The sequence below is a fragment of the Opisthocomus hoazin genome, chromosome 10, assembly GCF_030867145.1.
Source record: "Opisthocomus hoazin isolate bOpiHoa1 chromosome 10, bOpiHoa1.hap1, whole genome shotgun sequence".
NCBI lineage: Eukaryota > Metazoa > Chordata > Aves > Opisthocomiformes > Opisthocomidae > Opisthocomus > Opisthocomus hoazin.
The window spans coordinates 17,632,192-17,650,700 of record NC_134423.1 but is presented as its reverse complement, the minus strand read 5'-3'; the positions used below and the strand labels follow the sequence as shown (position 1 = coordinate 17,650,700).

Genomic DNA, 18,509 nt, shown 5'->3' with positions numbered 1-18,509 from the left:
TTTGTTATGATAGCAGTAACAAAGGTGCTCAGTTTCTGTGAAGCATTGCTTAAAATGCCATTTGCTAGAGCTAGCACTATAGAGTGGACAGTATAGATAGTCTTACATCCCTTCAGATCCCCCAGCTATACAGCACTGAACAGGCTGCCCACCCACATGCAGATCCTGCCCCTTGGAAGGGTCACCCCAGTTTGGACATTTGAGCTATTGTGGAACTTTCTTACAAGAAAACAACTCCGTTCATCGTTTCTACTGTCCAGCAGAAAGGACGTTCACACGAGAACTTCTTGCCGCGGTTTCAGATAAAGGCAAGGACGCAGAGGTGGTGTAATCGCCGACACAGAGTGGGAGCTGCCTGCAGGCTGCCCTGCTATGGTTTCCTGGCCAAGCTTACCCTACAGCCCGGAGACAAGTGCAGCACAACATGAGGACAGCACGGTGCAGCACAGGCCTGGGCATATTCAGTTAATTGCTAACTGTTACGCGGATCACTAACCCCTTGACGTGTAACAGTCTTCTGGTCTGGATGATTACAGGTAACTATCAGAAACACTATGCAGATTAAAAGTTTTACAGGAATGACTAAGTTTGCAAGTTTTATTGCACTCCCTTATAAGCATTATTCAGAAACATCTTATTTGTACAGTCAGGTCACTGCCAATTTCTTAAGCTTGGTATTGCTTTCTAGAGTTATTCCACAATTTGTAAGCCTCGTTATACATTTGTCTTGTATTCCCTCTCCTTATCCAGGCTTAACTCATGCCATTTGTAGGTAAGGGAGGAAGGTGGCAAGATCCAAGTATTGGTTATCTGACTTACGCATCAGAAGAGGCCTAGATAATTAAAAGTTTGCTATCAAATGAGCTTGATGATCACTAAATATTAAGTTTAAATTTTACCTGAGTGACAGCAGCCATGCTACAGTCAGATCCAGTTAGATTTATTTGACCCTCCAGCCCTGATGCACATGCTGATAAAGTGAGGTTGGAAGGAAGCTCCGGTGGTCACCTCATCCATATCCCCCGGCTCTAATGCATTGGGTTCAGATTTTGCTTCTAGCTCTTGCATACAGGAGAGCAGCTTTTGCAGAGGCAATTTATTCTACAACCACCTAATAATGCAGGGCTTCTTTCTCTGGAGAAGATGGTGGTATCAATTGCCAGAGACACTGTACAGACTACAGGAACCACTGGCGAATTCAACATGGCAATCCTTATGACCTTAGGGGGGGAATACCAGCTGCATTCACACATGCAGATTTCTATTTTTGGAGATGAAAAAATATTTCTAAACAGTTGTTTAGAATTTACTCTGGATGTCTTTATTAAACACATAAACATCGAGTCTTTCTGAAACCTATGAAGCTCATGACTTCAACATTTTGAGGTAGCTATTTTGATCATGCATTTACTTTGACATTTCTACCTTCCTAAGTCTTTCGTCTTAAGCCACTTCCATTCACTCACAGATTTGTTTGCTCTTATAACCCTTATTATTAACCATTTAGGCCAATTCTAGGCCTCCTGTCTACAGCTGAGAGGTTCCGATTAAAATTCATTATTACTTCAGATGAACTATTTTAGAAACTGGTATCTCCTACATTATATTCCAATTCATTCCTTGGGATTTTTTAATTTGCATTTTTTATGACTGTGGACCCTGGAGAAAGCGTGTCTATGAATCGATCTTTGAGAATTCTTTTTAGAGCATGTTAGTTTAGGATCCAGTGAGATATATTAATAGCATACCCTCCAATGTCATGTTACAATTAATCAGTCTTTCTGATGCTCTTTCATTCATGCTGCCTCACTTATGTCTCCCTGATAATGATTCTTCTTTCTTCACGAACCTAAAGTGATTTTGTGCCACCATCAAATCTGCCACCTGCCAGCTCATCTCAGCACCTCTGTAGCCTGGGATGGAGTCTAACTGTTAACCAGTGTTATCTTTTTGGCATGAAAACCTGAATATTTATCCTCACCCTCATTTCCTTGCAGCTAGTTTCTGCTCTGTGGCAATACTTGTCCATCGAGTTCACACAGACTGTGCTGGGAACACTGCCGGGGTTTACATACAATTTCACAACCCAAATAAAGGATCCTATAGATCAAACCAGTGTATTTCCCCCTTTACAGCAGCAAGCCAACCTGCACCATAACATTATTTCGTTAAGAGAGCTTTACCAGTGGCAAAAAGCAAAACCACCGCCACTGTGGACAGCTATACCAGCAATGGGATGTCGGAGGCCACAACAGCAAGAGCCACCACCCAGACACAGAGCGAACACAGGCCAGCACCCACACAGGCATGAACGCGGCACAGAGGAGCAGCATGTGACGCCAACTCTAACCAGCATGACTATCACAACCACATTTACAGCCACAATTACAGCCTCGGCCAAAATATTCTTTTAATGTTTGGTGGTAAATTTGAACTGTCAAGGTTCAATGGTAAGCTGCAGCTGTTTCTATCCCCCAAATGTAATAGTATCACCACATAAGCACTTCCCACTTAAAAGGGAAACCAGAATAAAAGATAAAATGAATGGTCAGAAGCCCATTACCACCAGCTTCTCTCAAGAGATGACTCTGAGAGCACAGACTGATCAAGGCATCCCGGCTCGGAAGATTCACCTTCATGCTCAGCTTCAAGTGTATGACTGCGCTCAGCAACTGCAGCAAGTCGGTACAGCTGGGCAGCTGTGATTTGTATTTACACAAACCAGAAAGCTCCGTATTTTAGGTCAACCTTAACGCACATTTTCCATATAAAGAAAAAACTGCAGAAGTCATTTTAATATAAAATGTTTTTATTGTTTTTGAAAACATTTAAAAAACAATTTTTGAGCACTTTCAATAAAAAAAATAACTGAAATGCTACTGCAATATTCAACTACTGTAGTTTCAGCAGTACAACAGACAACAAAACACTGGGGAAAAGGGGCGAAACTGGATTTCCTGCACTAAATGAAGACGTAGAATAGGGATTTTTCTTTCCTTATGGTGCAGTAAATAAAGCACAGTATAGTACAAGAGTATATGAACCTCAGATGCACTGCACAAGAAACGCTTTCCTTCTTTTCAGTTCAGAAGTCAGTGCTTATTGCAATTATTTGCAAATTATTTACTTCATGAATTCTTATGATAAAATGATGCAAAATGCTTTTCAACACCAGAACAATAAAAAATAATCCAAGAAAGGAACATATTCAACAATAACTAAGCTGAATTAGTTAACATAAAAAAGTAAATAACTTGTGAATAACTATGCTCACCTGGTTAACACTGAACCAGTTTCAATACAGCAAAAGAATAAAAAAAATAAAAGTGGTTACAGGAATATATCTAGTACTGTACAAGATTAAGTCATTAACACTCATGCACGTTTTGTGATCATGTATTAACATGGTGAAGCAAACTAAACTTAATTTTTCCTGCTGTAATATTCTCATGTAAGAGAATAAGAAATAGAAATATCTCATTGAGATCAATGCACATTGCTACATAAGACAATTTCACCTGTCACTTTCAATGACATTTTGCCTTTTAATAATGAAATACATTAAAAAGTTTTTTTTTGTGTTGCCTTTTTTTTTTTTTTTAATCTGTGGGCCGTATTTGTTGCATTTATCCTAAGGAATGTGCCTGCCACAGGTTCAACAGAATTTTAGTGCAATATATGAACCCAGAAAGTTTGCTGGACTAACCCACCAACCAAATTTAAAGTGTTTGCTGCAATACTGTACACAGGGTACAAATTCACTAGTTTGTATACTTTAGCAAAAACTTCTATCAAAATATTTTATTTCTCATGTTAGCAGGAAGCCAATAATGTAAACAAGGGGTCAGAACTATCTCAAATTCTTAGTTTTGGAGTATCTCACACAGACAGGCTTCCATTTGTTAGAATCACAGAATTTTCCTTTGGGTATTGCATACTTTGGTGTGCAGTAGTGCTCTGTCTCAATGTACAGTAAAGAACTACCCAGCACGAAGTACAGGGACCTAACATTATTAATTATAACACCAAACACACAAACACCTCTAAAACAATACATACCAATGTACAAAGCTGTGCCTGTGCCTTGGATTTTACTTGAAACAATCCTTATCAAATTTAACGCTTCTTTAATTATACATATATTTGCTTTAAATCCACTACAGTATTTCTGCTAATTAAGTCACGTTAGGCCCAATGTAATGCTTGTATTTAAAAATAATTTTAAATGCACTTTTAAAAACCTTTGGTGATGGCTGCATAATTTAGAACACATCAGCTTTATATCTACTCTTGCTTTTCCGAGAAATGTTCTATAAAAAACAAGTGGAGTTAGGCGAAAACTTCTTTCCCCCAAGCCCCCGTCAGTCCTGGTGCTCGTGACCTGGAGGTGAGGCCAACACATGGTGCAAACGCACCAGCTGCTGCAGCACGCATGCGGCCTCTCGCCATTGCTCTCCACCAGCAGGTCGGTTCCACCTGTTCACAGTAGTGCTGGCACTTTGCACAGGGGCGGGGGGGAAGGGAGGTGCCGAGTGTCTCGGGGCCAGCGAAGTCAACAGGATAAGCAGACATTCGGCATGTCTCTAGCAAAAGCCACGGGCAGCTACAGAACTCAAGCCCTGCCTGAAGCAACTTCAGCCTACGGGGAAAACGGTTCAAGCCTTACTGACAGACACCTGGCAAGATAACAAGAAGGCTACCATGCAGTTTTCAGTCTCCTCCCCATTTCCGTAACAAAACTTAAAAGGGTCACTTGGTCTTAGATGAAGCGAACCACACCATCACACATCCACGTGCTTCAAGGAGGGATATGAACTCTCCAAGTTTGTTCCTGGTGACGTGGCAAAACTTCTGATGCAAGCACAGTGAAATGAGGCCCCCGTAAGGTGCTACAGCTTGGCACAACTGTTTGTTCCTGCAGAAGCGCCCACAGACTGGTGATGAATTGGGGCAAGAGCAACAGAAGCCGTAGTACGCCAGCACCTCAAGTGCCAATGCAGCAGCACAAGAAGAATAAGCACCGCCAAAACCTGACCAGTACTAGGATCTCAAGTCACTAGCAAAGACTGAAGAAACAGAAGACCACCAAGACACTTAAACGAAAAAAACACCGATCACCCGAAAAATCTGAGCATCTTCCCCTTAAGTAAATCTAGGGGGCCTTACTGTGCCTCCCCCTTCATAAATTTATGACCCTTCATTCAAAAAAGCAATGCCAGAGAGGAAAATGTTTTCTGCTCTGTTTTCTGTTTTGCAAGTGTCAGTTCACAGGAGAAATAATCAATTTTACACTAAGCTTAAGGGATGGTATTTAGCATCCTCAGTGCACTGCTTTTCTGTGAAAGCTGCCTCTGCAAGTCCTCTTTCTAGCATCAGGGCCTTGGCTGGTTAAGTATCCCTCTCTGTTTTCACCATTAGAGAGATTATGCCATGCTGACAAAACGAAAGGTCTTTTTTGGTTCAAGTGAACTAGTGTGGCAGAAGTCTAAATCTCATTTTCCAGAGGGGCAGCTAAGGACTTCTATTAAAAAAAAAAAAAAATCCGATTCACTAGTCCCGTCAAATCACTCCTGAAAATGGAATTCAGGCTTCTAAAAGAGTAAATACTTTTAAAAGAAATTTTACCAAAAGAAAGATCACATCTTCCTGTGTATCTGTAAAGTGCCTGGCAGTATTATGGCTCTACATTAAATACTTTTAGATCAACCACATTTTCTAGTATTTTAATCATCTTTTGTTTGAATGAGAGAGTAAGCAAGAAAGACAGAAAGGCTCAACCTACTGAAATACAGAGGAAAAAACACCTTCCTTCACCCTCCACTATATTAGGAAAGAGCACATTTAAAAAATGAATCTTTAAAAACAGTATTTTAATGAGCTCCAGCAGCTCTTTTATTGAAAAAAGAAAGAGGGAAAAAATCACGTTCCTTCCCTAGCATTGATAAATAATTAAACAGTACCTATCACTTTAAAATAGGGTGTTATGCCTAGATTAAATCTCAGTGCTCAAAATCTTTTCACTTGAATTTTACCTAATATAAAAGCACTAAGCAAGAACTAAAATATCAAGTATGTCGTGAATGTTAATAGATAAAATAACTACATAGATTTATTTCTCTTAAATAAAAAATTTAGTGCATCTTTCTTTCTCCTTGATCACGCCTGTTACGTTTTTCCCATCTCTGCATTTTACTAGGGACATCAGCGGCACCAGGGCTACACAGCTTCCCACAGTCCCCCACCGAGCAACACTCAGGACAGCTACACGGTGATCAGGCACCTGCACGTCAGCGGTTCACCTGTACCCACTCCCCACCACTCACCTGTCTACAGGCACCCTGCACTTCAGACCTGAACGACAAAGGTCAGTAAGGGTCATCTACTGAGAAGTAACAAGCAATACAAAGTATGGAAAGCCTACTAACGAGCCCAACTTAAAAAGCCTTAACCATAGCTGTCACTGCTGGCTGGCTATTAACCACTTCTTTATTTGCTACAATAAGAATGTTGAATGGGAAACACTATAAAATTCAACTTTTAATACTGGCTCTTTGATAGCCCATGACCTTCAGAGATTTGTTTAAAATTGGTAAGACTGCCTTTTCCCTGCTGAAGAATGAGCAACGGGTACAGCAAACTTTTTTAAAAATGCCACAAAACATAGCAAGTGTTTCTGCTGCGGGAGGCACTTCCATTAAGACAAATACAATACGTCTGTCTTTAGATACAGTGTGCTACATACATATTACAAAACAAGATTAACCCAACATTTCAACAGCAGGATGATCCTTACTCTCCATCCACTCAAAACCTGATGTAGTCATTGAGTTAATGGATTCATTGCAGATCTGTTGAAACAAGGGGTCATTTTTTAATTCCTCCAGTGTAGCATCATCGTCTTGTCCCTGCTGACGACCTGGATCGAACAGTAGATTTGTGTCTAAAGTGTTCAGATCGTTAATGCTGCCTGAGAGCTCGGAAGACAACCTGATGTCGCTGGAAAAGACAGATGCAACGTTATTGAGATCTGATGCCACCTGATTCACCAGCTGCTGGTTTGTTGGCAGACTGTCCTCCCCTAAAAGGTCTTTTACAGTGCTGCTAAAATCTAACTGCTGCTCTCCGATGTCTGATTGTGCTTGGTTATCTCCAGAAGAAAAACTGATCTGATCGGTGCTGCTGTTTTTTGTGAGGTAATTTGGTGTTTGGAATTCATAAACTGAAGTGCTGGAATTGATCATATTTTGCGGGTTGGCACTAGGAAAAGCGGCGGATGTCTCCAAAATCTGAGTGAGATTCATCCTGGCTGTGTAATTTGAGGGCATGTTGTTCATTCCCAAACCTCTCACTGCATCATCGCTATCAGAATCCAGTTTGTTTAACAACACGTTGGTTATTTTTTTAGTGTTTGTTTGTTTCTGCAGAGACGGGAAGGCTGTCTGCATCATCACAGTCAGCGGGACTGACTGGCTTCTTTGCGCTATGTTGTTGGCACTGGTGTCTGCATGCATATTAGCAAATACATTGTGAACTTCCGGAGTCACTGGACTTCCAAAAGGTGTCGGGTTAGAGCGTGGTATATTTGAAACAGGGTAAACAGTGCTTCCGCTGAGATTACGCTGGCGATGGACAGCAGGGCTCACGCTCCGGCATCTCAGACTGTTGTTGAGAGAGGAACCGGTCCCTTTGTTGTCCAAAGGAGCAGGAACAGCAAAGCCCTCTTGCTTGGTGGTGCTACTGACGGGGGCTGCCTGGTGCTGCACAGGCGAAACAGGAGTCACACGACCAAAGTGAGTATCGTGGTGGCGTGGCTGAGATTGGTATGACTGGCCAGGAACAGCAAAAGCATGAGGCTTCCTGAAGCGGTCTTCCACCAGCTCCTGATAGCTCGTGAGGATGCCATGGTTCGCGACCGAAGAATTGCTGACACCACTGTAGCCGTTATTCATCCACTCGAGCTTGGTTTTGTCGGGATGGGTAGCCATCGGCCGCTGCATTGGCTTCACAGGGCTACTTGATATGATGCTGGCATCGTGGTAAGCCATGCTGGAGCTGATGGGAGTAAATGCAAATGGGTTTCGGCATTCCACAGGACTGGGAGGGACACTGCTGCTGCAGTTCGAATGCGGTGTGCCAATGGGCGTATGCCGGCTGCTTCCTAGAGCACTGTCTACGGGAGTTGTCTGAGCCAGCCTCGAACAAGGGCTCTCTCGGGACATGTTCTGAGATCCAGCGATCATTTCGGAGGTGGGTGTTGGAGTCGGGGTCGGGGTGGGAGTTGGAGTGGGGGTGGGGGTGGGAGTGTGAATCGGAGTGCTGTTGTTATGGATCAAATGGTAAAAGTGTGTGCTGCTTGGATGAGATGACACGGGAGCTCCTGGAGCTGCAGTCTGACTCTGAAGTGCCATTCCTAGACAACCACCATAAGGATGAGAATTATTCATGGACATTTGCTCCTCCATGAGCACCAGCTCCTCCACAATGCTGTCCTGGGTAAGGTCATCATCAAACGAAAAGAAGTTTTCATTTGACTGGGGGACCGTATGTTCAAACTCTTTCAGCTCAGACTGCAGAGGTAACTGATTTGAAGACTGTGCTTGTATCTGACCCAAGGAGGAGTCCTGGAGCTGGCTCTGCAGCTGCTGATTGTATGCGTCCTGCTGTATCCCTTCGCAGTGCGCTGGCTCCCATGCCGATTCCTGTAAGTCACTAGAGCCAGAGTGCCCTGCAATAGTCATAACACTGATATCCTGCTGCTGTTCACAATTCACAGATGCAAAGTCGGAGGTTTTGGCAATATGGTGCCACGTATTTGGGTTAAAGCTGCCATCAGATTTTGAATCATTTTCTATGATAAACATGTTTCCTTCCAATTTTACTTTTATATCTGGAGAGGATGCTGATCCAAGCTGCTGTCCTAAAGTCAAATCACTGGTATTTAAATCGGTGCTCAAAGAAAGGTCTGTCGCTAAGTTTGCTGCAGCTGCAGAAGGTACAGGTGCCTTGCTGGGAACTTGAGCAAGTGTTGCTGTATTGTCACTGTTAGCTAATGATCCAGCCTTTGGAGACTTCTTAACACTGTTTGCTTTTTGACCCTCCACAGCATTACCAGCTGAAAGCTGCTCCACCAGTGGTTTCTTTACAGGTGGTACCTGGGAATCCTGAAGTGTAGAAGGTTGTCGCTTTCTTGGACTTTTAGTGCATGTTTTGTCTTTAATCGTAGACTCACCGGTAGGAGGTGAACCAATGCTGGTGCTGGACAAGTTCTGACTGGCAACTGAGAGCTTTAGAGTGCTTTGATTATTGCCTGCTGAAGAAACTGGTGTGATCTCATTAGATTGTGTTTTATATTTGGTCCCTGCTTCTTCAGCTCCCTGATCACAGCCCTTAACTGGTTTTGCCTCCATGACATCATCAGCTGAAACCTTCAAGGTTGCAACCTCAAAATTAATCAGTTGAGCAGGAGGCAGGTCAGGGGTTGCCTTTATGGATTTAGACACGTCAGAGCTCTCTTGGCCCTGTACTGAATTCTCATCCAGCAATGCTTCTGGTTCCATTTTGATCTTGACTGCAGGTGCAGCTACAACAGTGCTAGGCTTGGATCCCGGAGACTGAAGCGAAACAACAGATCCAGTTTTGATCTGTGGACCAGTCCGCCCTTCCTCCGCTGCTCCGGCACTACTGCTAACTGAAGCTGTCTGTTTGACGGGCACACTGCTGCTGCTTGGGGCAAGAGATATTGCTGTCATTTTTACCACATTTAAGGAATTCACATGTGGAGCTGGCACAACAGTTTTGATTGGGCTACTGGTAAAGAGCACCGTCGTGGGAGAGCGGATGGTGAGAGCACTGGTATTTGCTGGCTTCGGTAAGATCTGCGGATAGCGATGCCGGGCAGAGCGGTCACCAACTGGGCTGGCGGGAACGTTCTGGGGAGTCTTTGGTGACTGCTTGACTGATTGCATGTGCTGAGTGACCACCTGAACGTTGAGTGGCAGGACCTTGCTATCAGACGATCCCACAGGACTTGGAGATGTCACCAACTGCCTGGTCCTTGGCACCTGTAGAGAGAGAAAAAGACAAGGTGTGGCGATGAAGCAAGCAAGTCCCCGACACCCACAGACCACCTCATCCCCAACCGCTTCAAAGGCGAAGGACAACACAGCTCAATACACCAAAGCTAGTGAATGTCAGCTGGAAACACAACAAGCTCTTCCACTATACACAAGACAATTTCTATTTGTCTGCCTAAGGACTGGAAAACAGATATGCTGCCTCACTTGTCAAGGCATGAGACACTGGTCTACACACTAGTCTGCTCTTCTGCTAATGAAAGGGTCATTCTTGTACAATCCTTCACCACATGGCAAAAAAAGACAGACATACAAAGGTTAAAGAGGAGAGGCTGTGCTCAAAATACTGCTCACTGTTCAGGCTTCAAAAGCAAGTTAAATACAAAAACACTATCAGGCGGAAAAATCGGCCTACCTATTGAAATCAACACCACAGCTAACATCTTAAAAACAAATAACCTCCCCCCCGCCCAGTTTTGTATGGCTGAAAGACAAAGATGCTCCATACTACAGACATTCATGCAAAAATAAAATTGTTGCTGTCACTAAATGCGCCAATGAAAGGCAATTTAGATTCCACACTAGGGGCTTAGTGACCCACACAACTGGTGTCAGCTCTCTCATGTGGTTAAACTTAAACTCAAGGGCAATTATTCCCACATACAACCTTAATTATTGCTAGCTGAAATCCCACTGTCAAGGACTTCAAAGACAAACTTGGCCTATGTGATCAGAATTCTGCTGCCTCTCTACGGATCCCATAACTCCTATGGTACAACATGGTTGCTGGGACAGAAAAGCATTAAGGGACCCAAACCTCTGAGGGGAAACTGTTTTTCTATCCCACTGAGACTGCTGCTTAGTCACTGACAATTTATAGCCCTTACATAAGGTGGTTTCTCTAGAGAATTGCTGGAGAACATTACCGGTATTGGGCTGGGGACAGCTGCCACAACAATGCCAATAGGTGGAGGAGAGAGAATTGCAGGACTTCCATTCGATATACTGGTCACGCCGTTGGTCGTGGTGCCTTCCGTTTTCTTTGCTGGAGACTCTCCTGGCAAAGGAGACTGCAGTTTCTGTTCTTGCTGCTTCTTCTGGATCTTACGCTGCAGCTGCTGCTTGGCATCAACAGGAGACGGCAGAGTTTTCACTTGCGGTTGAAAGGAATTACTTTCAGCAGTAGGTATAAAAGCTGAGGGCTGGGGGTTCCCTTTTATTCCTGAATAAAACAGAAGAATGAAGTATAACCACACACAGGAATTATAACCACACATACCCTCTCTGCTGCAGTGCCATTTCTGTATCTAACTACACCGAATAGACAGCAGGCATCTCCACAGCCATTCTGGGAACACCTCCTCCATGAGGTGCTCCCACCATCCACTTCACGCTCAGAGCTAGTCAGTGTTTCAGTTTATTTCCACATTTGTGGCAAAACCTCTCTCTGTTAGACAAGCTGGGCATTACACGCTAAAACACTATGTACTGGCATCTTCTTTCTAGTGATCCCAAATGCAACTTTTGTGTCAGCAAAATCTAAAAACCAATGCATTTCATTTAACTGACAGTAGAGGGCAGCGGATAGGTTTTAGATGAACCTTCCAAATTCATCATCGCCTGTGTTTTTGTTTTGTTATCAACGTCTAAGGCAGCTTTAAAAACGAAAAATTTTCCCAGAAAGCTGCGGGTCTGCATCACAGAGGAGCAGCTCTGAGCAGATGATACTATCGAATGGCCAAGGCATTAAACACAATGCACATATCAAAATGGATCACCACCTGTGTGTGTTCAGGGATAACAGTGAAAGAAGGGCAAGAAGAGACGTGTCCGGGGACAAAACAAAACAAGAAGGAGGAAAAGGTGAAAAAACTATGGAAATTAGAATGAGAGAACACTTCTTCTGGAGACAATGCCTTTGCTGATCACAAGCATGCAAGTGGTGCTTTCAGGGAGAACAGCAGGGAGTTAGTCTCATCTGTGCAGCTGGTACCAATTTCCCTTACAAAACCACACCACATTTCTGATCTTTTGTTTACTAGCAGTCAAGAGGATTAGCATGCTCTCTCAGTGACCAACTAACCCTGCTGAACTGCCCCTCTAAAAATCCTTTAACACTGTTTCATTTGCACTTCACAGGTTTCACAGTTTAAAAAAATAACTTTTGATTATAAATTAGACACCATTTTAGGGCAAGTATTTGGGTTTAGATACCTAGTACACGCTTACGAACTGCTGGTCTGGGAGTCCACCCTCTCAGCAGCAGTCTGCACGTACCACAAGAGCTTGCACACCACAACATGTCTCTACTTTCACAATTCCTTCTTCACAGAGCAGTGAAATGCCCAAGTATATTGCTATTATGGGAAACAAGTCATCTACGTGGGCTGAATACTGAAGGCAAGTAACATTGATGAGAAAAAAAAACCTCAACAAATTTTTCGTTGAGGGTAAAAGTTTGCTTTTTCCTCAGTTAATGCACAGCACAATTCCTTGCAATGAAGAGGAATGGGAGTATTTTATTTCCCATTCTAGATGGAATCTCTCCTGAAATGACTATCCAAGCCACAGAGGCAAGCACTGGAAATAACTGCCCTTTTCCTCGAAGGAAGCCATCGTTTCTTGAAGCAGGAAGGGGGAGAAGCTACATGAGTTGAAGAGCTGTACATATAACTAGCATCCCTTCTAGTAGCACGGCAAGCAGAACCAATGAAGCCAAGCGACGACAGGTAAAAAACGAGCTTACAGGCAGCAAACCTGCCACTGCCACCCGTCAGTTCCTAGCTGCAACATAGGAAAGAGAGCTGGAAGGAAAAAGAACACGATCCAGAAAGGGATCACCCCAACATACAGCCCTGACCACCAGTTTCCATTTGGAATCGCTTGTCTCAAGTCAAGAGATTTGCCTTGGTCCAAACACATTCTGCTTGACAGGCCTGGGCAGCACCTCCCAGAGGGAAGTCAGGGGGGGCATGTTGTGTACCTGAGCTTCCCTCCTCATCCCTCATTTTTGTAATGTACTCCATCCACAGCCACAAAAAAACACTTTACATGATTAAGTGACTGATTTTGAGCATGAAGAGGAAAACAAAGAAAACAAAAGTAGATGTACAAACAACTACATCGAATTTAAGCTTTCCCACAGACTGAGTAGCACAGGAATTCCTCTGATGTAGCAAAACACAAAATAACTCTTCTCTTTACCTCAATCCTTAAAGATTAAAAATCGAGTGCTGGAATTTCAGTCACACAACTGCCCCCGGAGAAGGCTCTCCTGACCCTCTCACTGCCCCTCAAGCCCTTATTTCTAACATGATCAATAACAGCGGCAGCTGACATGCTTGTACTACCTGACACTGATCAAACGTCTCCAGAAAATTTGCATCTGACATATCAGAAATGCCTGTAAGAAAATCTGCTCCTGAGAGAAAATTAAGACAGACAATTGTTTCCAAATTAGGGCAAGTTATCAGACAGAAAGGCAGCTACTTCAGCAGTTTGTCTATAAACCAGCACTGTACCAGATGCCTGCTCTAGCAAAGAGCATAAATTCAGCACCATTACTCACATGCCCTGAAATGCTTTAGGAGACCAGGGTCCTCATCGGAGAACCGGGACAATCACAAACTAAACCCGAGACCGCTGCTTATTCTCAGATCTCTTTACCCAGACTAGCAACAAGAAAAGCTATTTGCAGCACTGTGGACTAAAACCAGGTAATGTATGCTCAGCGCTGAGAGTCCGTGCTCCAAGTTTGCCCTGAAGAGATGTGGTTCCTTAGACCAAGATGCTCTTACTCTTTAAAAAAAGATCCCCCATTTCACCCATTCAGCATTCCGCGATCTCCTTACCTGCTGGTGCACCTGCCATTACTGTTAAAGCTGCCATTGACTTGGTACCAATATAGTGACTTTTTACAAGGAAACGAGCCAATTCCAAGACTGTATCAAAAGGCTGGCTCAGCACTTTCTGGGCCCATTCACAAACAAGCCGGCAGGCTGCAGAGACAACTTCCTCATCAGCATTTTGCAGCTGTCCAGACGGCTCTGCCCCATCCAACTAAAACAAACAAAGGAGGAGAGATTACTTTAATTATTAAGGGTCATTAAGGCATGGAAACAAAAATACAGAGCAAACAATGATCAGAAACACACAAGAAGTTGAGTATGTTCAGAGTTTTTCAGGAAACTGGGAAAACGCAATCACAACAACATCACTACTATCCAAAATGAAATGTCTTAACATTAATCTACTGGTTGTTTCCAAAGGCGTTATACGGAGCTGACATTTCTTGAAGAAAATCATGGACAGAACCCTAATATCCGGACCACCAGCACCTGATGCTCCCTGCATCCAGAGTCCTGTCAACTCAGCAGCCACTGTTACCCAGGAACTGCTTCTTTCACTGGGGTTCCTCTTCCCTAGCATTGACTTTAAAAAAAAAAAAACCAAACTAAAAAAACCCCAGTAAAACCAAAACAGAATCATTTAAAAAAGACAGAGCCTGTGGGTGGCAACACTGTGAAAGTCTGCTTCACCTTCTAAATCAGTTTTTTTAACAGCACTGCAATTCGTTCTGAGCTTTACAGAAAAACATCACAACATGATTCAGAGTGTAAGTATCATAAACAACAATCTTAAACACTACACAGCTCTTTATTTTGAAAACTTCAGGCAAAAACCCAATGTAATAAATGTCACTTTGCAGAAATACATATAAATAAGCAAGTACATATCATACCCCATCTCCAGTTTTATGAAAGTCAAGGTTGGGCAGTGTTGGCATATGCACAAAAGCCTTCTTCCTCAGTCCACTGTAGCAATATGTGAACAAGAATTAAGGACTAAATTATCTCTGCCTGTAAGCTGGGGGATAGGAAGGAAGGAAGGGCAGTAACTCCTCCGATACCCCTCGTAAGCTTTGTAAGCAAACTCAACAACAGATCTAAGAACTACTGCCATTAAGACAGTCCCACAGCCAGCCAGAAGCAAGAGCCTATGTAAATGGCTGTGTTCTTGGGCAGGTCACTGGGCTCCTCCATCCATGCAGAGGAGCAAGTGATGCTGTGATGAATTTCATTTGATGGCCTAGAACCACCACTTAATCATGCGAAATAGTTTCAATCAGCTACTCGATATTTAAATCATCAACATAAATTTGGACTAAACTCCTAAAATGGGCCTAAAACCAGATGGAGAATGCATTTTCAAAAGTTAATCACTATTAAAAACCATGCTCCCAAATTTTGGTTTTACTTTGAGTTCTTTTTTGACTCTTTTTGCTAAATTTCCTGACATTTCCTTCTCCTAAGGGACTTCCACAAATTGAAGAAGTTCCCCATGACAAGATGAAATGGCTGATATTTCTTCCAAAAATGTCACACAATATTTGTGAATCTCTCCCCATCCATGATAATTCTTCTTCTGTAAAAAAATGGATGCAAATACTCAGATTTGTTCTTACACTGATCTCATTAAATCAGTACACAAAATTACACTCCCTCCATTACTCCTACTCCCTTGTTTATAGGTCTAAAAATCAAATCAGCCTTTTTTCCTCTCCACAGCATTACTGTGGGAGTTCATATACATTGTCTTTTCTCCGTGACACAGAAACCCTTTTCAGGATCACTAATTTTTCACGTTCTGTAAATATGTCTATTTCTCTTTCCTAGACCATGGCTTTTGCATTTGCTTGCATTAACCTGGAAGGAGCATAATTACAGTAAAACAAATGTAAGGAGGCTAGGTATTAAGGTAAGTGTGAGATAAGGTCACATTTTAACCATTCTGAATTTAAAACTTATGAAACAGAACTGAAAGAGATCCCCTGGGTCAAGCTACAATTAGATCACACAACTTCTTCCTTAAAGCTTCTCTAGCTCTATCCAGAACATTACTACTAAGTTTTGCACTCCACTGTTTGATAGTCCAACACTGTATTCTATGAAACAATATAGCAGACACATGACTTCTCCATTAACTACTGCACGGAAGGTTTCTGTCTCTATGAAAGACCAGTCACTCTGGGATGCCCGCTAGCATTTAACCCTCTCTGTAACTGCACGCTTCAGGTGAGACCCTGGCAAAGACCAGCATTACAGTGAGTCCGTATCATTACTGATGGTTCTTTTGAGTGGTTTTTAATCAGAGCCTACAAGCACCTTGATGACTTTCGGCCTTTTGCTGCTCTCCCTCCCGTGCCTACTGCAGTGGCTTAGCCTACCCAGCACATTGGAAAGGAGCGAGCACCGACCCTGGGGGATGCAGCAGGCATTACATTACTCCATGATGGCTTCCAACGATTCTCAAGGGAAGGTGTAATTCTTAACTTGGAAATACAAAATTCTTACTAATGAAAAAACTACTGACTTTAAAAATCAGTAACAGTTTTTGTTTTTTTTAATGGAAGACTCAGCATGCTAAAGACTAGACGAACTACAGCTCAGTCTCAAAAAAGCCTGAGAAAAATTCACATTCTTGTAGCCTTTAGACTTCATTATTGCATTTCTTTCCTAGCAGAGCTTCTTGCCCCTATACTGCAGCAGCAGAACCACCAGTGCTATGAGCATACTCTTTTGCACAGTATTTTCCCTGAATTCTTCACAGTGGCTGCCCATTAATTGATAAACTAACCTGTCCCAAGATGTAACTGTGTATCGCTCCGCCTGTAACAATTATGTCTTTTTACACTATGACAACATCAGGTTTTTTAAGTACTTTAAGGCTTGTATTAAGTTACAATTAAATGGGGTAGTGTTTTTGCACACCCTCTGGGATGGACTATTTCTCTAACACAGGAAAGGAGGGAAGGAAGCAGATTCCAACTCTGGGCACAGGGAACAAGACTCTGCAGTCAAGAGAGAGAGACAGTGCTCCCCATCCTAGAAGCTGTTGCTCAGAATCGTCTTTCCTATCTCAGGAAGCCTGCACCACGCAGTGAAGGAAGCTGTCTCCCCTCTCTGATGGCAGGAGAAGCCTCGGATCATGCCTTCCAAGCCTGAAGTCAGCTTTTATGATGACTTCCCAGTTCCCTCTTCTTTCTCAAGCACTCCTAATGGTTGAGGAGAGACAGTTTTATGAATTCTCTGTAGCACAGCTTAAGAAGGATCTTTGGCTTTACAACTAACTTTTAAATTACTGGTGTGCACAAGTATAACACAGAAGCAAAAAGTGTTCTGATAACTGAGCTGTACTACTGATAAAATACTAGTTATTGCACATATATAAGGCAAGTTCCTTCATTCCAGGATCTCCCTTTGCAATGAATGATAAAACTTCTTTGATTCCTCGCTACTGTGACAACTAAGCGTCAGAACCTAAATTTAAGTATTTGTTTCTGAAGTTATATCTTGCAACCTAACAGTACTGCAATTAAAAATTTTTAAAGAATGTTGGGAAAGTGTCTGCATTTTTTATTCAACATTACTTCTACATTTAGCTGGTAGTTAAGCCATAATGACAGATGTTCTCCAGGCAAGTGCAGAAGATGTTACAGAGAAGCGTTCTAGCAAAGGATATTTTGATTTGCCTCTTGTGCCTAGACGACGGGCCTTCATATTTGGAAAGACATTTTTCATGATCTTTCCAAAGTCAGCAGCACTTAATGGGTGGTAGCCAAGATTGTCACAATAGCTCCTGCAACAAAAACAAAGAAAGCGTGAATGGAATCACAGTTAATACAAGAGGCCAGCCCTCATGCTAGACTCCATCAAAGGTTTTCAAAAGAAAACACTTATACCCATCCATATTTAGAACCACATTTAACATTAATGAAGCTCTCAGCAATGAATTGAATGCATTAAAAATGTATAAACAGAGCTATTAATACCATAGTTTTTGCCTTGTTCTCTACTGAGTTCAAAGACAAGTCATGCGGAGACATAACAAGTAGTGGCATTATCTAGAGCACAGTTAAGATTTACTCCACAACTTACTTTGAAGCGTATGTTTCAATTCACTTATTTTAGGACACAATAAAAGCAGAGACATTGCTCTAGACAGAAGTATAGCTTGAGTGTGGCAAGGCCTGAAGTCCTGCAGGAATATTTGAAAAGCCATAGGTAAGAGATTTGTCAGTGACCAGAGCAAGACTCTGCCTACACAACCTCAATTTAATAGCGCTTAACAGAACTGAATTTCATAGAACATACCTTCCCAGGGAACCAGCTTCACCTTTATAGGTGGAACATAAACATGTACTGAGGACCTAGTCCTCTTACCACTGTACCACAACTGAACTATGAAAGTTGCTAAATTATAGACATCCTTATAACAGTCCTAAATTAACAGAGATTTCAGCTGCCTCTGCAAACATAGATCTTCATGCAGCTGAGTGTACAACTTGATAATAGAGGCGAATAAAGCAACAAATGGTAATTATTTTGCTAAGTTTACTTATTCTAGTAAAATAGACACTGTTACTTGCCTTCAGTT

The 18,509-nt window shown here is 42.5% G+C and overlaps 1 protein-coding gene across 1 annotated transcript in view; it reads right to left on the bottom strand.

Annotated features, from left to right (window-relative positions):
* Nucleotides 1-2,791: 2,791 nt before the first annotated feature.
* Nucleotides 2,792-18,509, bottom strand: part of RFX7 (regulatory factor X7) — a 53,162-nt gene continuing 37,444 nt past the window's right edge. The window contains exons 5-9 of the mRNA XM_075431417.1: nt 17,595-17,711; nt 14,815-14,899; nt 13,925-14,132; nt 11,000-11,295; nt 2,792-10,061 (exon numbers count right to left, since the gene is read on the bottom strand). Of these exons, the coding sequence (XP_075287532.1) occupies nt 6,759-10,061; nt 11,000-11,295; nt 13,925-14,132; nt 14,815-14,899; nt 17,595-17,711 (4,009 nt within the window). The 3' untranslated portion in view covers nt 2,792-6,758. The remainder of the gene's footprint in view (nt 10,062-10,999; nt 11,296-13,924; nt 14,133-14,814; nt 14,900-17,594; nt 17,712-18,509) is intronic.